General features: G+C 54.8%; 1 protein-coding gene across 2 annotated transcripts in view; it reads right to left on the bottom strand.

Moving 5' to 3' along the window:
- The window catches only part of PDXK (pyridoxal kinase), a 30,741-nt gene extending 12,962 nt beyond the window's left edge, over nt 1-17,779 (bottom strand). For both annotated transcript variants that reach the window (XR_014076750.1, XM_081570029.1), the window contains exons 1-3: nt 17,549-17,779; nt 4,030-4,084; nt 357-461 (exon numbers count right to left, since the gene is read on the bottom strand). Coding sequence is in view for 1 of the 2 variants with exons in the window: in XM_081570029.1 (XP_081426155.1) it covers nt 357-461; nt 4,030-4,084; nt 17,549-17,635 (247 nt within the window). In the remaining variant the exon portion in view is untranslated. The remainder of the gene's footprint in view (nt 1-356; nt 462-4,029; nt 4,085-17,548) is intronic.
- Between the last annotated feature and the right edge of the window lie 5,384 nt (nt 17,780-23,163).

Raw genomic sequence — 23,163 nt, 5'->3', positions numbered from 1 at the left:
GAATAAGCATGTTCACGTCTCACCACGTGTATAAACACAACCACGTGGGATTACACACCAGATGCCAGCACATCGCTCACAGGAGTGTTTTCGCCCCTGACCCCTTCCCAACACTGTACCTGTCCCCGGCTGTGGGCATGGGGACCCCGGTGTGGAGATGTGGCACAGCCAGGACCCCCAAGGTCACTACCCGGATGTGGCGGTCACAAGGGCCCCACTGAGCTCCTGGAGGCACAGCCGTCCCTCCTTGCGGGTGGCAGGACAGGGAGCAGCTGGGTTGGGGTGCTCTGGGTCTCCCCGCCTGTCCACCTGGGCGGGAGGCAGGTCTGGTTCCCTGTCCACGCCCCTGGGCTCACCCGTGAGCACGTAGTCATACTGATTCACGCTGTTCAGCTTCAGCCCGTCGTACAGCTCCTGGAGCTCGCTTGAGTTCAGCACTTGGCCCTTCCAGTGTGAGTAGCCTGGTGGGGATGGGGCGAGGGGCAGAGCAGATCACGTGAGGCCCTGATGCTGCGTGAGGTCACCCGGGCACAGAGACTCGGCGGGTGCCCCCCAAAGCATGTCCTGGGGTTGCTATCACTGAGCCAGGGGCCCAGCCACCCTCCCAGTGCAGTGAGGCCCACTTGGCAGCCCCTAAGGACCCATGTGCTGCCTGCGCTGCACTGACAGAAGGGACTCAGGGCTGCGTGATTTCTCCCCGTCCCTCAGTAGGGCACCTGGGGGCATCCCCACACATCACAGTCCCCAGCTTTGCCAGACTCTGCTGTGTGCGTCTCCTATCCAGGCCAAGTGTTTTGAACAGTCACCTGGGCACCCCAGCAGGTAGGAGCTTCTCACATCCCTGCTCCCATCCAAGGTGAGCTGCACCCTATTCAAGTCTCAGGCCAAATCCTCCAAGAGCCAGACATGAACTAGAAAGAGGCTGCAGCCTGGGTTCTCGGCCCAACAGGCACCCAGGTGGAGCCCCTACCCAGGCAGGCAGTGGGCCCTCACCTGGTCACCCACCGAGGACATCCTGAAGTCCACCCACAGCAATTTTGTCCCTGGCGGCCCTAATGCCAGGAGGTACCCCTTGAATGGATGGGTTTCTAAAGACATAAGGTAGAGCCTCGGGAGGCCTGATTTCTGCAACAACAAAGTTGAGTACTGACCACAAGAGGCAGACCACAGTACAGGACCGGCTGTGGGCCTGGTGAAGGCGCTGCAGGGCCCTCCATGTGCGTGTAGGGTGAGGGCTTGGCCGCCGCAGAGCAGCCTCTGAAAAAGCACATGGGGCAATGCCCGATGGCCCATCAGCTGTTCTCTAGGAAAGCATGGCCTCTGGTGGACCCCCGTTCACGGGTCAGGAAGGGCAGGAGCAGGGAGGGTCCTGAGGCAAGGTGACCCATTCATCACCAGGCTGTCCCCACAGGTTCTGGTGTCTGCTAAGATCTGGCAGCCCTAGCTAGATCCCCACAGGTGTTGCTGCCACAAAATCCAATGGCCCAGGTGGGAGGAACCACAGTCACTCCTGAACCATGGTTTTCAGAACACCTTTCCAGACAGGGTGTATTGTTTGTTGTGGTTCTCATTGTGCAGGGCTTGTGGGATCTCAGTTCCCAAACCATGGACTGAACCCGGACACTTGGCTGTGAAAGCACCAAATCCTAACCAATGGACAACCAGGGAATTCCCGACACTGTGGAGCTTGACTCCACCACACGTGTACTGCGTTCCTATCCGAGGACTGCTGTGATCGAGAACCACAGGCCCTGTGGTCCTCAAGGCCAGCGTGCAGGATGGAGATGTCACAGGGCCGGCCCCTCTGCTCACTACACACCCGGCTCCTCTTGCGTCCTCACGTGGTCATCCGTGTGTGTGTCAGTGTCCTGATCTCCTCTAAGGATACCAGTCAGAAGGGAGCAGGGCCACCCCAGTGACCCCACTTACCTTTAACTACCTCTTTAAAGGCCTCATCTCTAAACAGTCACATTTGAGGTTCCAGGAGTCAGGACCTTAACAGGTGAATCGAGGGGACACAATACAGTCCGTGACATGCAAGTCAGCCCCTGTGGGGTCTCAAACACCCCCCACTCCCACCTGGGAGGCCAGCTTCCTAACGAGACGAGGAGGTTCAGGCTCACAACATTCAGAGTGCACCCCCCACGCCCCCCTCAGGCCCCATCCCTCCTCTCCTAACTCAGGAGACCCTTCTGAAAGACGGACACTGGGGTCCTCCATCCATCCCACTCAATTTACAATTTACAGATGAAAGAAACTGCAGAGGCTGACCCCAAGGGACCCAGCTCCTCCCTGAGCACCTGATCCTGCTGCCCCCCAGGGAGGTCACCGCCAGGCCGGCAGCAGATCACAATCTGTCACACTCTGAGCTCTGCATGCTGGACGGCTGGCCCACCTCAACCCCCAACCTCCAGCCCCTTCCAGTTTCTTCCAGCTGCTGCCCAAGGGCTGGGATAGCGTGTACCAGGAAATCCCTGCTGAAGGAGCTGCCAGAGAATGCTGGCCGCAGGCAGGGGCTGCCCTGGAGGGGAGGCTTCAAGTCTAAGCCACACTGGCTCTTTTACTTTAAAAACAAACAAAAATTAAAAAGCAAAAAAAAGGGCAGTAAAACCTACAAGCTCTGCGGAGGTTCACTGGACTGACAACTTCTGGGGACACGTCCAAATGTCACTGTGGCCAGTACACTGGGGGAAGCAATGGCAGGAAAGGCTTTTTACTGAGAGCGGTATGTTCTCCATCTGGACCGGGCATAGTTCCTCCTCCATTGATGTCTGTTACCCCCTCCCGCCAAGAAGCAGACACCTTTCCGCATATCTGATGCTGGGCCACCTGCCAGGGCTTCTGGGACGTTCTGTGCTCTGAGATTCTGTTTGGGTTCACAGTAACTTCAAAGAAGGGATGTGGCGACATTTCTAAGAACTGAGAGGCTTTGTCCCCCTGCCGCCATTAGCTCAGGGCAGGGCGGCTCCGAGACCATAGGGCCCTTGCCTGACGTCTCGGGCTTTCCAAGGGCCGAGATCTCACGAACCCGAGCCAGCAATCACACAGGCTGTCCTTGGGTCCCCATACACAAAGAGACACACTCACACGGGCTCCCTGAGGCTCAGGTTCTTAATAGAGAAAACCAGAATCTTCTCTCCTCCTAATACCATTGGGGCCCTGTGGGGTTCCTGGGCACAAGGCCTTTCTGTGCCCCCACCTCTTTGATTATGGGAAACAGCCTTCACTCAGCCTCCATGACCTTCCGAGTTCCAATGGGCAGATTCAAGCAGTTGTTCACATTAGGGAAGGGAGGGGATGTGAGACCAGGGAGAAATAAACAGTCAAGAGCAGCAAGTTGGGCAAAGTCCTGTTTCTCCATCACCAAGTACACACAACAATGTCTCTGAGCTATTCTGCAGATACTGAAAGCCACTCCAGGTGGGAAAAGTTAACGATTAACCATGGTATGGTATGCTGCCCACAAGCATGCAGACCCCAGACCAGTGGGACCTGAAGGTTGATGATGCTGACTCCTACTTACCTCACCACCCACCCCTCAGAAGAATGTCAAGCTGACCACTCCCTCTTTTACTGTAGAACTTGTCGCTGTCTTCCCCAAATTGGGACACTGGGTTTTGAGGGCATGAGCCCACTGTGTCCCCCTTTGCCTGGCAAAGCAATAAAGCTCTCCTTTTCTACTTCACTCAGAACTATCTCTGAGATTTGATTCGGCATCGATGTTCAGAGAAGCTGTGCTTGTGGCAGTGCTCCAGCCCATGGTGTCACCCAGGTGGGGGCCCCCCGAGCAGGTGCCTGGACCACCAACCTTAGCTCAAGGAGGAAACCGAGGACTAGGCGGCATGTCACCCACCTGGGTCGTCCAGCCACCAAAGCAGCTGAGCTGATTTAGATGTGCAGCTGGCAAACTTGTCCCCCACATGCTCTATTTCCTGTCTGTAAGATGAGGGGGGCAGCCCCCTGAATCTAAGGGACCACCTCCCATGCCCACACCCAGCTCTGCCAGGATGGCTGAGACCAACGCCTTACCTGTGTGGTTTGAGAACTGGACCGAGTTCACTGCATCGACCTCAAAGCCCAAAACCTGCAGGGTAGACAGAGAAGGGGTGGGCATAAGAGAGTCGGCGGGCATGCACGGGCACGCAGCAGGTGCCTGGCATGGCCGGGGCAGGCAGGAGGGTCTCCGACCTGGAGAACGGGAGGAGGGTCTCCCCAGGGCAGCCTCAGCACCCACAACTGCAGGGATGAGCATGGAGGTGATGGGGAGTGTGGGGAGCAGCCAGCCCGAAAGGCCGAGGCCCAGAGGCCATGGCCCACCTGCTGGAACTGCCACCAAATCAAAGTGCTCAGAGACCAGCACGGGATTCATCTGTTTAGACACAAGCGGCCAGTCAGGCCCTCTCTGCTGAGGCCCCCACCCAGATTGGAGGACAAGGCCGAGGGCTCCCACTCCCTCCCAGGGAGCCTGGCTTATAGCTCCTGCATTCTCGCAGGTCAGCTGGGGAGAAAGGCGCCTGGCTGGGGCCCAAGGTCCAGAGACAACTGTAGCCACAGACCCACTCCCGGACAAGAGGGACCCCACCCCACTGGGCCAGCCTCACTGGCCCCAGCTCAGGTCACCCGGCCACTGCTGGGGCTTGGACGCCCATCTGTGTCACCAGTCTCTCCAGAGCTCTGGGGGCACAGTGGTAAGGGAAGGGAGGGTGGGCTCTGGTGCCTGGCACCCGCCTGCACGAGGCCGCAGGGACCACCTGTCTGCCCAGAAGGTCCCTCCTCCTCTCCTGGACTCGCCTGACCCCCCCCCCATAACCCCCCCCCACAGGAGGTCAAGACCCTGTGCAACTTCCTCCTCTCCTGGACTCTCCTGACTCCCTTCTATGCCCCCTCTCTCCCTCCCCACCTCCTACAGGTGGTCAAGACCCTGTGCTCTGGGGCTGGCAGCACAGAGCAGGGTCTGATGAGGGGTCACTTGTTCACCAGACACACCACTCATGACACTCTCACAAACCCCTCACTCTGCTCCCCAGCCCTGGTCCCCAGTCCCCTCCCTATGCCCAGCCAGCTCTCAGCTGGGAGGTTCACTTCCACCAGCAACTCCAGCAAAGAAGCCACATCGGGGGAAGCGAGAGGACAGCACCCTGTGGGGTGGGCAGTGTGGCGGACAGTGTGAGGAGCCCCGGGAGTCAGGTGCTGTCAGGTGCTCGTCCCTGAGCTCCACTGCTGATGGGGGAGGAGGTGCCACCGCTGACCAGTGAGGGAGGAAGATGAGGCTAGGGTAGGGGGAGCGAGCCTCAGGGACTCAGTGCCGGGACCCCCATTAGACGTGGCCCCTGACCTTCGGGCATGCTCCCTTTGCTGAAGATGAGAACAAAGGCCCTTTGCCATAACTGGACCAGTGGACAGTCCCTGGCTGTCCCCACCTTCCTGTCCACCAGGAACTTACCAAACCCTCCACTCTCGCCTTCACCTGAACACCAACAACTTCCGGGTGTCAACTCAATGTCCCCAAACAAGCAAAGCTCTCTGGCCACAAGAGTGTCTGTCTGCTGCGGGTGTCAAGGCAGGACTGGGGGTCCCTAGGTGAGGATGTGGGCCACAGCCTAGCTCTTCATGGGGGCTGTGGTTACCAGGTATGCTCCTTTTGTGAATTCATTGAGCTGTACACTTATGAAGTCATTCTAAAAAGCCAGTATTATGAGGACTTAAATCAAGAAAAAATTCCAGTCTTCTTAACCTAGAGAGTTAAAACTGGCAATCTGCAAATTTTCTTGCCAGATTTCAGGGCCTCTTAGACAGACAGAGCTCACGGTATTTCAGATCCCTAAATTCTAACCAACTCCAAAGAAACAGATTTGAAGCAACGATGACACAAATCCTGAAAATCCTGCCAGAATACCCTGCTCCATTGCTTCTGGAAGCGTAGATAATTAGTCCTTTCGAGTCAGCACACGTGAAGCAGCTATTTTCTGTTTTTAAATGATAGTGCTAATCACTGGGCTGACATTTCCATCTCACACACCAGCAGCTTATTTGTCGGCGTGGCAGGCTCGTGTGAGGGGCCCTGTCAAAGCCTCATGCAGGTTCGGGCAGGTGCAGCAAAAAGCCAAGACACAGGGCCCGGCTCCCTGATGGGAAACGGGGGACCCCAGAGAAAGGAGGTGCCTGTCGTTAACACTTTGTCTTCTGCTCAAACCTCTGCTTCTGTGCTCAGCTCTGGGACCTGGGGCTGGGACCCTGGATAGCACATCCGTGCTCAGCTAAGGGCTTCTGACGGGACATGGGAGGCGGCGGGGGAGAGACCAGAGATGGAGGGTCCAGCCCCTGCTGGTCACCTTCCCCAGCACCGTTTTTCTTCACCCACAGAGGCAGGGCCCCCGGAAGCAGCTGAACCCACTCTGTGGTCTTTCCATTGCTCCCAGCACCCCCATCACACAGCCCTAAACATCCCATCTCCCCCAGCTTTAAGTCCCAACTGTAAGCAGACAGGGGAGGTGGTCCCTGGAGAAAGAACCAGACATGGTGAGTCTAAATGTTTGGTCTAAGCCATGCTGTGAGCCAAGCCTGGTCATAGTGCTTGCCCTTGAATAGGTCTCGGTAATTAATGATCTTCAGAGAACAAAAGAATGCAGGACAAACAGTTATTGAGCAAGAGGAGTAACAACAGCAAAGGAAACCAGTCAGATGTAAAGACCCCCAGCTCCACTTCCCCTCACTCAGCCTTCTCCCCTTGCTTGCCCTTACACAACCCCATTGAGTGTGGGTGGAGCCACCAGGGAGTCCAGTCTATTCACATGTACCCTTAGGAGCAGAGTTCTCGTTCCCTAAGAGAAATAAAAGCAAAAATAAACAAATGGGACCTAATCGAACTTGAATGCTTTTGCACAGCAAAGGAAACCACAAACAAACCAAAAAGACAACCTACGGGCTGGGAGAAAATACGTGCAAACAATGTGACCAACAAGTGGAAGACTTGGCGTTCAGTTGCTGAGTCCTGTCTGACCCTTTGCGACCCTATGGACTGCAGCATGCCAGGCTTCCCTGTCCTTCACCATCTTCCAGAGTTTGCTCAAATCCATGTTCATAGAGTTGGTGATACTAATGAAATAGTACTCAGCCATAAACAGGGAATGAAATAATGCTATTTGCAGCAACATGGATGGATGTAGAGATTATATACTAAGTGAAGTCAGACAAAGAAAGACAAATATTATATGATATCACATATATATGGATACTAAAAAATAATACAAAACCAGAAACAGACTCACAGACACAGAAAACAAACTTATGAGGAAAGGAAGCAGGGCAAGGGATAAATTAGGACTATCTGGACATGTCACTACATCTAGAAGATAAACAACAAGGATTTACTCTATAACACAGGGAATTATATTCAGTATCTTATAATAAACTATCATGGAAAAGAACACACATGTATTAACTGGGTCACCATGCTACACCCCTGAAACTAGCACAACATCGTAAATCAATTACATTTCCACTTGAAAACAAGCCAAGCAAAGTTCTCTGACTGGGGTGGAAGAGGATGCCCATGTGTTCTGGAGGAGAGGACTCAGCACCCTGCTGGCCCTGAGCACGCAGGCTGCGTGGGGAGCAATGCCGCCGTGCAGCCATGCAGCTCACATAGCTCCAGTGACCTGTACACCAGTAAGTCTGCTACCTGCCCCAGCTCCCACCCCAATCAGCTGCAGACACATCCTCAGCTCTGGCGGCCACTCAGCCTGTCTTCCAACCCAGACCGGCAGCTGGGGGTCAGCTGGCAGAATTACACCAGGGAAACCGGCCCTCCCCACCCTCGCCAGGTTTTCACCATTTACCAGCAACAAAAGAAGAACTGGCTAGTTCAGCATGGGAAGGGGAGGGGAGGGGAGGGGAGGCCTTCAGAGATCAGGGAGAGCACCATCTCGGGCCTAACCCCCCTCCCCCTCTCCCACCAGCCCGGTGCCAGCCAGGGGCAGGTGCTGCTGGAATTCTCAAGCGGGACTGTTTCAAGTCCTCACTCTCATCCAGGGAACCTCTGTGTGTCCTTCCCCTGATCCCCAAAAGCACCCAGCTGACACCAACCTTTGAGGGCCACCTGTGGGATGAGGCCCAGACCCCAGGCTGTGTGTCCCACTGACTGTGAATTCCACACTACTCTCTGAACCCCTGAAGCCCTTCTGCCTCTGGGCCTCTGTAAGCCCCACCAAATCTGAAACAGGGACTCTTGGCTCCAAGACCCTGTTGGAAACCTTGTCTTCTCAGCCTCCACTAGAGTACCCAGGCTTTGTGGAGGGTTTAGGAGTTTGGGCTACCTGCCACTATGACCCCCTGGGATGAGTCCTGTGGGCCTCTGAATGCAGGCTGGGGGCCAAAGCCGGGCTTCGGGCTCCGCTTCAGAAAGAACTAGAGTCTCAGCCAAGAGGCTCCATGTCCAGCTGGTCTGCTACCCACCGAGGTCGTGCCAGGTCAAGTTCACTCAGCTACTGAGGAAACCTGGCTCCACGAGACCACGTGAGCACGTCTAATGCTGGGGACACAGGCTCAGACCCGGATGGCCAACGAGAGGCACAGGCAAAACGGGGGCCCTTTGGGCATCAGACAGGGCCTGCTCCTTAACCCCATGCTCCAGCTTCCCACCTCACCACCAGGGCAGGGGAGACCCCAACGGCTGGCATGCATGCCCACTCAGAGGAGCACATTCAGAAGCTCCAGGGGCGTCTGCCTCAAAGAACAGTGACATCAAAGACAGCATCCACGCAGGCTCCCATGTCCTGGCAACGTGGGCCTCAGTCCACCCTTTAGGCACAGCATTCCTACTGACGGCAGCTACACATGCTGGGGGCCTAAAGCCACATCTGAGCCACTCATCTGTGCTCCTGCCTGCATGCTGCATCATCAACCACCGCTGACAGCTGGTTACACACAGTGAGAGCACGCAGAACACGGAGGAGGGAGGCCCAGGCCACTCAGGTTCCTCCACAGGAGGGACAGGGCTGGGCAGCGAGAGGGCTCACTTCACCATCTTCAAAACCTTCACTGAGGCTTGTTTTGCGAGACCTTTTGAGTTACTCCCCTAGGAAATCAGAATTAGGAGAGAGGGGACACAGGATAGCCATGTACCTGTGGTCCGACTGGTCAGCCTTGGGTACTCCAGGGTCCCTTTCTCCACCCGTCCCTGGTCAGCCCGACCGCTCTGCCCAACTCTGAACCACCCGCTCCTTGTCTCCCACGGGAGCTCCACTGGGAACAGCCCCGTGTTCCCCGAGCAGCGGTGCCCCCTCACCCCCGCCCGGCTCGCCTTAAGTCCCAAGGCCACCTTCGCCCCGCGTGCACCCTCGTCTGCTCGGTGGCCAGCCCCGGACCCCCTCACCCTGGCCCCAGCCCTGCGCCCAGCACAGTGCACTCACCCCAGCTGCCAGGCCCCGCACACTAGCTGGTCAGATTCAGCTGGGCACTGCCCTAAGAGAGGCAGTCTTGGCCCAAGCTCCCAGCAGCGCTGGCTACAGACGCGGGACAGGCCGGCAGCTCTGGTCAGGGGACAGGAGAGGCTGCCCCTCCTTGGCCGACCCCACGACTCTGTCCCAAGGCCGTGGCTCCACACATTTCTCTCTCCTGGACAAATTCCATCTCCTTTCCCCTTGGTGGCACTCTCCCGGAGCACTCTGAGCAGAGCTGGCCGCTCTTATTTCGAAAGCTCCATGTGGGTGAGCTCTAGGGATATCTAGGCCCATAAGCCACACCACCAGGGGGGCCCTCTGCGTGCGGTCACAGAAGCACCTGCTCAGGCTTCCAGGCCAGGGGCCTCTCAGCACAGACCCTTCCAGAAAGGTCCCTGTGAGGGGTGGTCATGCCAACATGAGGCAGGGTGCCACACCACACAACTGCACACGCACCCCCACATGTACACACCCACAGCTGAGCACACACACACAACACACTCGCACACGTGGGTATACCCACACACACCACAGCCCATTAAGTTCTTGCTTTTCTATATGACAGGCAAAGAGGAATGACACAAATCTCAGCCCCAAACTAAGAAAAGATTACAAAATCAAGATATTGAGCAACTCTGGACATTCTTGGGAAAATACAAAAGGCAGGAGAAATGCTGAAGCAATAGCTAAGTTCCAGGGTTGGGACACACTGGATGAGACAGGGACTCCCAGGGGGAAGCAAGCAGAGCCCAGGCGTCCCAGGTCACAGGGTTCCAGCCCTGGTGCACTCCCCTGGGAAGAGACAGGGGGCCCGAGGCGGGGCAGGAAGAAGGGGTGCTTTTGGGCATTGACTCCCTGGCACTGTCTGCCAATGCATGTGCCACCAGGAAAACCTTGAAGGCAAACACTACATCTTTTAAAGGGCAGGTGACATCCTTCCAGCATCTTTCAAACAAAGTCCTGCTAGAAAAGGTCCTTTTTATCCAAGGAATTCTAAGGAAAAAATGTAAAGATTTTCCAAGGACCAGGTGTTTTAAGACGAATCAAGAGACCCTCTGAACAGGGCCACTTTACAGCTCAGGTGATTCTTAAAGGGGAGAGGCTGAAAATAAGCTGCTTATGGCTGGAAGTGTCCCCACCACCCCCCAGTCACAAGCCTCTAGGAGAGGCCGGGGTGAGCCGTCCACACTTGCTTGCTGGGCAGCTCTGAGGCCTCTGCTCGGCTCCCGTGGCCCCATCACTAGGCAGGGAGGGTCTGAACCTAGGTTTCCAGTCCAGGGGCCTCTCAGCACAGTCCGCTGCCCCCCGCCTACCCCTTCCTGCCAGGTGTCCAAGCCAGTCCACTGGCAAACAGGCCTGGCTCTGATGTCCCTGCACAAGAAATCGTCTCTAGCCCTGCTGGATGTCTGGGCTCTGCTTTTGCACCGAGGGGCCAGGAGAGTCAGAGAACGAGGTGGGTTTCTGTAGGCCCCCAAATGCTGCTGCTGCTGCTGCTAAGTCGCTTCAGTTGTGTCCGACTCTGTGCGACCCCATAGACGGCAGCCCACCAGGCTCCCCCGTCCCTGGGATTCTCCAGGCAAGAACACCGGAGTGGGTTGCCATTTCCTTCTCCGGTGCATGAAAGTGAAAAGTGAAAGTGAAGCCACTCAGTCATGTCCGACTCTTCGCGACCCCATGGACCGCAGCCTACCAGGCTCCTCCATCCATGGGATTTTCCAGGCAAGAGTACTGGAGTGGGTTGCCAGTGCCTTCTCCGGCCCCCAAATAAGACAACCCCTGACCCACCTTCCAGGGCTGCCTGTAGTCTCAGCAACATGATACTGAAATGGGATCTGAGCTAAGGTCCCAAATCAGATTCTCAAGGTCACAGAATTATTTATGTGCCCCCCACCCCCCAGCATGGCCCTTCAAGGCGGCACCCTGGGCCTCCAGTGACCCCAGCAGAGGTCCTGGGTGCCCGAGGCCGCCGTGCCAAACCAGACACGGTCTCAGAAGGAAGCACGCACCACACGTCCAGCACGAAGCCAGCTGCCACCTGCCTGGACACCCTCAGAACGACTCATCTGCCCAGCAGAGTGGCTGTTGCCATCGCAAGTGCTGGCCGCCCTGGCAGGATAAGTGCCTGGCGGCCGGAGGGAGACACAGGAGTTGCGGCTGAGGAGGCAGCTTGACTCCCACCTGTGCTGTTCTTCCCACAAAGGACAGCTTTTGGATGCTGGGGCTTTAATTAAACACCCAATTTGTGCCACTTTTAAATCTCTCTGAATAGGCTCCCGGAGAAGGCAATGGCATCCCACTCCAATACTCTTGCCTGGAAAATCCCATGGACGGAGGAGCCTGGTAGGCTACAGTCCATGGGGTCGCTAAGAGTCGGATGACTGAGCGACTTCACTTTCACTTTTCCCTTTCATGCACTGGAGAAGGAAACGGCAACCCACTCCAGTATTCTTGCCTGGAGAATCCCAGGGACAGTGGAGCCTGGTGGGCTTCTGTCTATGGGATCGCACAGAGTCGGGCACGACTGAAGTGACTTAGCAGCAGCAGCAGAATAGGCTCCTTTTAACTCACAGTGAATTGAACAGCAGCCCCTGAAATATATACTGGCTGAGGATTCATGCACATACTGAACTGGAAATTGGGCCTGGCAAGATACAATCAAGTTTAAGCACCTCAGGCTAAGATGGCCCTAGATTATGTCAACAGACCCCACACCCAATGACAAAGGTGCTCATTTGAGACATACAGGAGCAGCCTGTGCAACAACAGGCACGGACTGGAGTGATGCGGCCACAAGCCAAGGATGCCTGGAGCCCCCTAGAAGCTGCAAGAGGCAGGAAGGACCCTCCCCTCCAGCTTCTGGGGGAGGGATCATGGCCCAGTCAACATCCTGACTTCAGACTCTTGGCCTCTAGAGCTGCGGGAGAATAAATCCATGATTTTAAACCCCTTTGTGGTACTCTGTTACGGCCACCCCCCAGAAGCTCATACATAGCCTAAGCCTCATGTACCTGCTGTATTTTTGTTTCTCTTTTTCTTTTTTTGACTGTGCTACGTGGCATGCAGGATCTCACAGCCCAGACCACGAATCAAACCCAGGCCCCCTACATTGGGAGCCCAGAGTCTTAACCACTAGACAACTAGGGAAGACCTTTGCTGTGTTTTCACCAAAAAAATGGGGAGCAATAGGGCAGGAGTGGGGTTGTGGGGCTGCTGGACAATGGGAGTGAAGTGGAAGTGTTAGTCGCTTAGTTGTGTCCAACTCTTTGCGATCCCATGGACTGTAGCCTGCCAGGCTCCTCTGTCCATGGAATTGTCCGGGCAAGAATACTGGAGAGGGTAGCCATTCCCTTCTCCACAGGATCTTCAGATTCTTTACTGTCTGAGCCACCAAGAGGATGGGTGGGACCTATAAAAACACAGGAGGAGCTGCTGGATCAACAGGCCTATCTTCCCTTACACAGAGGGGGCTCAGAAGAAGTACACTTCCAGCCAGGAAGAACGTGAGGTTTTCTACTTCCAAGAGGAAAGCAGCCCGCAGAGTCCAGGGTGGGAGGAGGCCACACTGGGTCCATCCACCCCTTCCCTTTTCTCTCCCTAGAAGCAAGGTCAGAACAGCGAGAGGTCCCAGGGTCTGCCCAGGGAAGGGGCTCCGGAAGCATCATAGGCATGACGCCCTTGACTCTGCAGCCCCCACCTCCAGAAACAGGACAGGAAGGCACGAGCTCACCCTCTCACTCCCCTCGCTTGCTGCCGATGTGGGGTCACCCTGTCCATGGCTCTACGCACTGTTGCTGGTCACAGCAGCATGTGCCCCTCAGCCACTAAAGTGGACTATGAACTCGAGCCCAGAAACAAGTCCAAAACTAGGGTCAGGGTTCTGGTCCTTTCATGGGATTCTCCAGGCAAGAATACTGGAGGGGGTTGCCATTTCCTTCTTCAGGAGATCTTTCCCACCCAGGGATCAAATCTGGGTCTCCTGCATTGCAGGCAGATTCTATACCACCTGAGCCACCAGGAAAGCCTGTGGGCACCTGGCAAAAAGCAGTTTGAGAACCAGAGCCCTGAAGCCCAGACATCTAGCTTGCAAACATCTAGCCAAGACAACCCCGGGAGTGGTGGGAGGTCCCTGGGCAGGGATCCCAGGCTTGCAGACATCTAGCCAGGACAACCCCGGGAGTGGTGGGAGGCCCCTGGGCAGGGATCCACACTGCACCCCACCACAAGCAGAGCCTGGGAGCCTGGCACCATGTGATCACTAACAGGACTGTTCTCACTGTGCAGATGAGGCTGAGAATGTTTGGGGGGCACGGCGGGCCCGAGAGGTTTCTCCAAAGCCTGGGCACCCGGGCACCGGGTCAGCACCCCTCCACCAGCAGCCTCTCCACCCTGCACAAATGCATATTCTCTTTCCCCAAGTTTGTGGGGCCCAGCCAGACCCCACCTACTCCTGCCATTTCCAAGCTCTCTTCCCACAGTCAGCTGTGTGGGTAACCCCTCCTGTGGCGTCTCCAGCTGTACAGCATCCATCAAAATTCAGAACATTTTTCCCCACTCGGCACAGCTCTGTAGTCAGGGGACACCTGCTGGAATTGTGCAAGGCACGGCCACTTCCAGGCTCTGCTCACCCCAGCCCATCCTGCCCCAGGCCCCGCCCACTGCCCTGCCCCTCTGTGCTCCTGCAGTGCTCACATGTTGGGTGGGGAGCAAAATGCCTGCAGGAGACCCCACGGAGCCTCCTGTAGCCCTTACGAGAGCTCGGCAGCCTAGCCAAAGCAAGTGCGCAGACTTAAGGGGAATCTGGAGTCTGGACAAGGAAGCACTTAGTGGCCAAGGGGAGAAAGTGTCCAGTGAGCTAAGGAAAATCTCTGGAAATTGTTCTCATATGAGCTGAACTGTGTGTCCCAAGTGGGACCTCAAATGAGGACTGTGTGAGTGCTTGTGCGGCTGAAACAAAGTTTATTATTCTGAGAGTCCATTCCTAGGCAGGTTGATTAGAAGGGGTCCCCAAGGAAAGAGGGGTCTGAAATTCTCAAGGAAGAGGAAAGGACAAACTTTTTTTCCTCTCTACATTCCTTAGGATTATATAACAATAATGTATCCTGCTTGAGGACAGTTTCTGGAACCACCCCCCACCCTGTTCTGGCTAATCCTGTTATCTTAAAATGTAAATTATGGGAGTGGGTCTAATAAGGTCTTTACAACCTCCAGACATTCCTTTGATTCACTGTAATAACTAATTAGAAGTATATAACTCCATTGCTAACACTAGTGAGGGGGCACTCTTTCTGCCCCCTTCTGATGTCTACGTCAGAAGCTTTCTCTATCTCTTTTATACTTTAATAAAACTTTATTACACAAAAGCTCTGAGCAATCAAGCCTCGTCTCTGGCCCAGGGTTGAATTCTTCTCCTCTGAAGGCCAAGAATCCTGGCGTCTTTCGTGGTTCAGCAACAACCTTTCAACACCATCAAGGTGGGCTTGGTTTGGTGGAGCATGTTTTGAGAGCCACCCTCTCTGCTTTCTCCCCCTCCTCAGCTTTTTCCACCCACCCAAGACTACATTAAGAGGAAATGATTCAGGCAAAGGACACAGGTAAGGAAGTGATCCAGGCCTGATGGAGGCCCTGGCCTCCCTTAGATGCCCCAGGCACTTGGCTGCCCACAGGCCCTACTACCTCCCTGTCTGGTCTTTGTGCAGAGGGGACTAAGAAAAGCACCCTGGGCACTGGGGCCACCTCACTCAGCAGCCAGCACCTCCGAGGCACCTCCCAGGAACGGTCACCCTTATTGCATCCTTGGAGTCAGGCACTGCGCCCATTCCACAGATAAGGCAACTGAGCACTAGAGAGCTCAAGGTGGAAGGCAGCCTCTTCAAGTGCCCAGCTTAAGAATGAACCTCCAGGGGAGTGTGAACAAAGAATAACAAAAGAGCCTGGCTCACTTCCAGTTCTACAGCAGTGGCCCATCTGAGGAATTCAGGATAAAAAAAACAGAAGCAGGTACTCAGTGGTTTGGGTAAACAGATGTTAGATGGATATTTCAGAAAGAATTTCAACGACTTCAAATTCCTGCATCTTTCCATACTTAGAATAACACTAAAATCAATAATTTAAGATATCTGTTCTTCATGATTAGCAGTAACCTTTTACCCAGAAGTAAGCTTGAATGCAAGTATTTCCCAGCTCCCAAAACCTGTGTACAAACTGGCCTCTCCCTGACCTCTCTGGAGCAGGGCCCCGAGAAGCTGTCTCCTGGGCTACAGTTCTCCGTGAGTCCATGACTCACAATTCCCTTGCTGTGTGTTTTTCTTTAAGTAGACAAGACGAAGTGCAGGGATGGATTAAGTCAGAGACAGGTGTTATCCCTACCCCGGGGATACAGAAGGGGGATTGCACGCCAGACGTTTGTCCCTCAAGACCACAGGTAAGATGCTGGACAGAGAGGACCTCAGGTAAGAACCAAGGTTCAGTCCTTCAGAGGCCCTTCCCAAGGGAGGTGGTCTGGAGGGGCACCCCATCAAGTAATTGGCAAAAGGACATGTTGGTCTGCAAGTTTAGGGTCAGTGCCTAGAAATGAAGGAACAGATGATCAGAGGAACAACTTGCCCAGGGAAAGAGAAAGAAGGAGCGGCCGCAGGGAGAGACAGAGGCCCAGGGAAGCAGCAGAGTCTGCACATCTCTGCACACTTCTGCCAAGGGCGGCTCCCTCCAGACAGGGTGCAGGTGGACCACTATCTGGTAGGGAACTGCCTGGTTCCACCTTCCGGGGCTGCCCCTTCAGTCCTGCACTTTCACCCCAGCACTGTCGCACCACAGAGGCCCTGCCCAAGCAATCAGTGACCAAGAGCTGGGGCCTCGGGACCAGTCCCGGAGTGCACCCTGGCTGCCCCCACGGTCTGCACCCCCACTGGTGGGAATGGGAGGGCCAAGGACCTCACGTTATCTCCATGGGTGCTCACAGATCACAGGCAGCCGGCCAGGCAGGTCAGCTGGACTTGAACCCTTGTACCATTCTACCTTCAAGTCTTTGTTCCACTGCTTCCTCCTCGGGAGACAGGCAAGCCAGCCTCAGGTTGGCCCTCAAGCTCTAGTGAAGGGTTCCAACCCTTCCCACGGCCCCTTCAGCCAGCTGGCACCTACAGGCCACTGTGACTGGGTGGCCCTTTACGATCTCGGGGGTCCAGCACAGGGCCCTCACGCACAGCATGCACAGCAGGGGCCAGATACCAGCTCCGTGTTCAAGGATCGGACCCAGAGACAATGGGCCAAAGGTGCATGGTCCAAGAGAGCCACCAGCCTGGACGCACAGCCTCCTGCTTAGCCCACAGGGCAAGGAAGTGATGGTGACCCCAAAGCAGACACCCCATTGCACCCACGCCTCATCCTGACCCTCCAAGGGGCCAGCCAACCACAACCTCGGGGCTGAGACAGGAAGCAGTGGGTGCTCACTGATGAATCACAGAGAGACCGTGAGGTGGGGGAAGAGGGAAGAAGCCCGTGGGCACCCCAGCAGGGAAAGGCTGACACATGTAGGAAGCGGCTTCTAGAGCCAGACCCTGCACTGCCCTCTGGGCTTTACTTCTCCGGAGCCAACACTGGCAGGTAGGCCCCCTCCGTCCCATCCCCTCCTGGCGACCGCCCCCTCAACGGGCAGTCGCAGGGTGAAGCCCACCCTAGCCGTCCAGGGCCGTCCACGGCCTCACCCGGAGCCTCCGGACCCGCAGGGGGCGGGGACCGGATGGGGACGGGTCGCCCACCAGGTAAGCAGTGCAGAGACCTACTCGCCCAGCGCCCACCTTCGCTGGGTCTTCGGCCGCTGCTCCGCATTTTCCCTTCCCCGGGGTCGGGCCGGTGGGAAAGTGCGGGGGCTGGCGGGGGCTTCATTCTAACCGAGCGTCCCCACCCGCGCCCCATTCCACCAGCGGGGTCCAAGTGCGGCCGCGGCCCCGGCCCCGCTCCTGCAAAGCGCCCGCCTCCCCCGCCCGCGTCTGGAACCCCGCGCTCCAGATCCTCCTGGCTGCCCGGCCAAGGTCACGCGGCCCGGCGGCGGCCACCCCTTCGCGGGCCCGCACGGCCGGGCGCGGGGACACCGCCGGGTTACGTAAGCGTACCTGCAGCGGGAACGTGGCCGCCCGGTTGCCCACGTAGCCGCGGACAACGTGGCTCTGAATGGAGAGCACCCGGCACTCCTCCTCCATGCCGGGCCTGCCGCGGCGGCGCGGGGCCGGGGGGTCAGCGTCTCCGCCGCGCGCTCCGCTCAGCTTCGGCCACGCTAGGGCTCCGCTCCGCCGCGGCCCGGATCGGCGCAGGCGCTCGGCTCGGACGACAGGCCGCCTTCCTCTGACCTCAGCGCGGCTGGGAACCCGCGGGTTCCGCGCTGCGCCGGGGCGGGCCGGGGGCGGGGCATCCGCCTGTCCCCGCCCACTCCCGCCCCTCCCGGGCAAATTGTCTACCGCAACCCAGGCCCGGGCAACCCACCCACATCTCTGCGCTACCGGCACGTGGGCGGCCACCCTCCAAAACGCCGGCTTGCACTTTCAGTTTTACCCGGTGGGGCGCTGCAGGCTGCGCCGGCCTTCCTTCATTCATCGGTTCCTTGAGTCCTTCATTCACTCCACACAGGTCCGCCCCCTGGCCTGCACCACGCCTCTAACCCCGGGGCCGCATACTGCCGGCGCGGCAGGACCAAGAGCCCCACCGACAAGAGACCCGGTGGAGGAAGCGCACCGGCGAGGCGCCCCGGAAGTGGGCGCGGACAGGGATGTCTGTAAGTGGGCTGCTGGGCAGGGAGTTACCGGGACCACCTTCCCCAGGGCCCGGTGGAGCACGGTGTCTGGCCCCAACTCCAGGCCCTGCAAGGCCCGGAACTCGCATGCTGTCCACCGCCCCTGTGGCCACCGCGTGGACCGGCGCTAGGATGCATGGGCCCTGCGACCCTCCAGTAGGACCAAGGATCCAGGCCCACCTTGCTACCTGGGCGCCCCTACTTAGGGTATGCACTCCTGAGCCACAGCCAAGTTACCCTGCAGAGGCTTGGGGGGCGGACGCCTCCAGCACCGTGAGAACTTTGGGGACCCAAGGGCCCAGTTCCCCCACCTTGGACACATGACTGGCCTTCTCCTCAGGGTGTGCTGGGCCGAGCCACGTGGCCAGTGCCCACCCCACCCACGCTGGGCAGTGTCCCCCATCAGAACCTATTGGCAAGAGCAAACCCATGTGGTGGTGGTGGGGGGCGGCTAGTCTGTTACCCAAGGCAAGTAAGATCACGTGTGCCACCGCACAGGGAGGTCAAACAAATCTATCCCACTTTGGGACAGAGGAAGATTTACTGCTGAGCAGAGTCAGGAGAACAGAGTGGTCCTAGTGGTTTAATCACTAAGTCCTGTCTGACTCTTGCAACCCCATGGACTATAGCTCTCCAAGTTCCTCTGTTCATGGGATTCTCCAGGCAAGAATACTGGAGAGGGTTGCCATTTCTGGTACCCAAAACCCTCAACTCCTCCATGGTTTTGTCGACTAAAAAAGATGCACAACTTGAGAGTTGTGAGTAAAGTTTTATTCGGGACAAAATGAGGACTGCAGCCCAGGAGGCAGCACCTCAGATAGCTCTGAGAGACTGTTCCAAAGAGGCAGTGGGAGGAGGTCAGTGTATAAGATTTTGGTGAAGGAGTTCAATACAATTAAGTGCTTACTTTACAAGAATTTTCCACTAATCAGGAGGAGCTGCTGTCACCATGAAGGGATTCTGTTCTTTCTAGATATGAGGAGATGCAAAGTATGGGATCACAAAATCTGTTCCTGAAAATATCCAACTATCTAAAAACCTGTCTCACCAGGTTCCCTGGAGCACAGAGTGCCTCTCTCCACCCTGATCTCCCTCGGGGGGGGGGGGGGGGCGGGGGGGGGGGTTGAAGGTCGGCAGCTGCAGCAGCACAGGGTTCAGTCTCCAAAGAATTCAGCTCAGTCATTCAGATGGGTCCAACTCTTTGTGACCCTGTGGACTGCAGCACAAATATTGTCACCCTGCTTATTTAACTTATATAAAGAGTACATCATGTGAAATGACAAGCTGGAATCAAGATTGCCAGGAGAAATACCAATAACCTCAGATATGCAGATGATACCACTCTTATGGCAGAAAATGAAGAGGAACTAAAGAGACTCTTGATGAAAGTAAAAGAGGGTGAAAAAGCTGGCCTAAAACTCAGCATTCAGAAAACTAAGATCATGGCATCCAGTCCCATCACTTCATGGCAAATAGATGGGGAAACAATGGAAACAGTGACAGATTTTACTTTTTTGGGCTCCAACGTCACTGCAGATGGTGACTGCAGCCATGAAATTAATAGATGCTTGCTCCTTGGAAGAAAAACTATGACCAACTTAGATAACATATTAAAAAGCAGAGACATTACTTTGCCAACAAAAGTCCATCTAGTCAAAGCAATGGTTTTTCCAGTAGTCATGTATGGATGTGAGAGTTGGAGTGTAAAGAAAGCTGAGCTCTGAAGAATTGATGCTTTTGAACTGTGGTGTTGGAGAAGACTCTTGAAAGTAACTTGGACTTCAAGGAGATCCAACCAGTCGATCCTAAAGGAAAACAGTCCTGAATATTCACTGGAAGGACTGATGCTGAAGCTGAAACTCCAATATTTTGGCCACCTGATGCAAAGAACTGACTCATTGGAAAAGACCCTGATACTGGGAAAGATTGACAGCGGGAGGAGAAGGGGGCAACAGAGAACAAGATGGTTGGATGGCATCACTGACTTGATGGACATGAGTTTGAGCAAGCTCTGGGAGTTGGTGATGAACAGGGAAGCCTGGTGTGCTGCAGTTCATGGGGTCACAAAGAGTCAGACATGACTAAGCAACTGAACTGAAATGAACTGAAGAACTAACCACCCGTATTTCATGGCTGCTCACCTTCTGAGATGGCTCACACTCTGTGGAGTATTTCTCCCAAGATCTTTCTTGCTTTTTGAGGTGGGCTATGTATGGAATATGTATCTCTCTAACTAAATCCACTTCTTACTCTCACTTTGTCTCCCTGAATTCTTTCTGAGATGCGACATAAATAACCTGAACTTTATTAAATCCTAACACCGGAGAAGGCAATGGCACCCCACTCCAGTACTCTTGCCTGGAAATCCCATGGACGGAGGAACCTGGTAGGCTACAGTCCATGGGGTCGCTAAGAGTCGGACACGACTGAGCGACTTCACTTTCACTTTTCCCTTTCATGCACTGGAGAAGGAAATGGCAACCCACTCTAGTATTCTTGCCTGGAGAATCCCAGGGACGGCGGAGCCTGGTGGGCTGCCGTCTATGGGGTCGCACAGAGTCGGACACGACTGAAGCGACTTGGCGGCAGCAGCAACACCAGGTGTGTCAAATCCCAGGACAGTGTGTTCAAGCCCCAATCTGGACTGTGTGGTTTCAGAGCCACACAGTCTGGGTTGGATTCCAGCTTCTCTAATGGCCGCAGCATTTCTCAGTGCAAGTCAGATCAAAATTTGGACTCCGTGTCCCCATTTTCTCGGACAGAGATGTAAGCATAGTATCGACATTCAAACAATGTTTAAGGGCATTCAACGAATTGACCTGAGTGGAGTCGAAGACATCGCCTGGCATGAGTGAGTGTTCAGTATGAGTTTCCTCTTCTTTGACACTAATCCCAATTCCCCTTCCCTGCTGAAACAGAAGTTGGTGGAAAATTCCTCTTTTCTTGTGACTACTGGACTCCAGGTGCCATTTTTATGAATGAAGAATCTAGTTTGGAATCCTTCCATGTTTAAGAAGTTGCTCCATTGTTGAGGAACAGGCTTGGGATGTTTCCAGTTCCAGAATATCTTTCTTAAGAGACAACAAGCAAACCTGAAACCTGGATTACCAGTTTTGTTTTGTTTTTTAAATTAAATAGGTTATTTATTTTTGCTTTATCTTGGGAAATGTGTGTGTGCTCAGTCACTCATTGTGTCTGAGTCTTTGCAACACCCTGGACTGTAGCCCACCAGTCTCCTCTGTCCATGGGATTTCCCAGGCAAGAATACTGGAGTGGGTTGCTATTTCCTCCTCCAGAGGATCTTCCTGACCTAGGGATTGAACCTGAGTCTCCTGTGTCTCCTGCATTGGCAGGTGGATTCTTTACCAGCATGCCACCTGGGAAGCCCTAATCTTGGGAACAGCCAAGATTTTCTGAACCTTAAAAATACTTTGGGGTCTTCTCTGGTGGTCCAGTGGTAAACAGTTTGTGTTGCAATGAAGGAAACGTGGGTTTGATCCCTGCTCTGGGAACTAAGATCCCATTTGCTGAGGGGCAACTAAGCCAGTGTGCCCCACTAGAGAAAGCCCACATGCCACTAGGAAGATCTAGCTCAGCCAAAAAAAAGGAAATACATAAAACACTTTGGGCCACCAGAAAATGCCCTAGATTCTTTCCTGGACTGTCAGTGTCAGTTGACATTTTAATCCTCAAACACGCTTGCCTGGTTTGAAACTCACCTTGCTATCTTTGGGTGGCTGAGCTGATCCTTGTGATAGCCTCTGAGGCTCCACTCAAAACAGCTGCAGGCCACTGGAGAGTTTTCAGCCAAGCTGTGCCTGACTTCCAGTGCAAGTCCCTGAGGGGCCATTACTGCTCGGCAACCCCACCCACAGAAATAACCTCAAGCCTCACCCTCTGTTCCCAGCCCGCCTTCACTCCAGTGTTCCCCCTCTCTCCAGTGATACTCTGATTAAGAACAGATTCGCAATCTGGGCCAACAGCCAAGAATTTTAGACCATCAGGGCGGCTCTTGGGGCAAATGATTCACTAAGAAAGAGAAGAGAGAGCGTGAAGGAATTCTCTCTTTCACTGGATTCATCTTCCATGGAGCATTTGGATTTTCTTGTCATCTAACTGGAAGCAAGGTTTGTTATTCTCAGCGGTTCGACTTCACTGCAGTGACTGCTTTTCTTTCCTTGCCCTGTGCCGCACAGAGGTTCTTAAACATCATTCACCGATTCTCTAGTTGTAAGAGAAATGAGTGTTGTGGAAAGCTGGGGGAGGTTACAAACATTAAGAAGAAGAAAACAGAAACTTGTCAGAGTCCCAGTGTCTTGAGAGTGTGTGGCTTTCTTCACTCTATGCACATCTCTCTGGTTTTACACCATACCTGGAAAGTATCTGATACATGGTCAGTGCTCACGAAATGTACTAACGTTTGACACATTAAACATTGGGATTTAATGTACTATGTGTACACATAATATTGTATTTTCATACATTCAAGGTTTTCTCCAGTATTTCTCTGTGGTATTTCATGACGACATTATTTTCATCACATGGAGCTACCAGAATTTGTTTAATCGTCTATTATTTGATGGTCAGTCTGTCTCCAGCTTCTCAGTGTTAAAAATATTTCACTGGACTTGTTTTGTCCTTGTTCAGTCGCCAAGTCATGTCCAGCTCCTTGGTACCCCATCAACTGCAGCACACCAGGCTTCCTTGTCCATCACTAACTCCCAGAGCTTGCTCAAACCCATGTCCATCAAGTCGGTGATGCCATCAAGCCATCTCATCCTCTGTCATCCCCTTCTCCTCCTGCCTTCAGTCTTTCCCAGAATCAGGGTCTTTTCCAATGAATCAGTTCTTCGCATCAGGTGGCCAAAGTATTGGAGCTTCAACTTCAGCAACAGTCCTTTCAGTGAATATTCAGGACTGATTTCCTTTAGGATTGACTGG

This window comes from Giraffa tippelskirchi, chromosome 2, assembly GCF_054371585.1.
Source record: "Giraffa tippelskirchi isolate mGirTip1 chromosome 2, T2T-mGirTip1v1.2.pri, whole genome shotgun sequence".
Taxonomy (NCBI): domain Eukaryota; kingdom Metazoa; phylum Chordata; class Mammalia; order Artiodactyla; family Giraffidae; genus Giraffa; species Giraffa tippelskirchi.
Note: the sequence above shows the minus strand (reverse complement) of the source record. Positions and strands in the feature narration are given on the sequence as shown.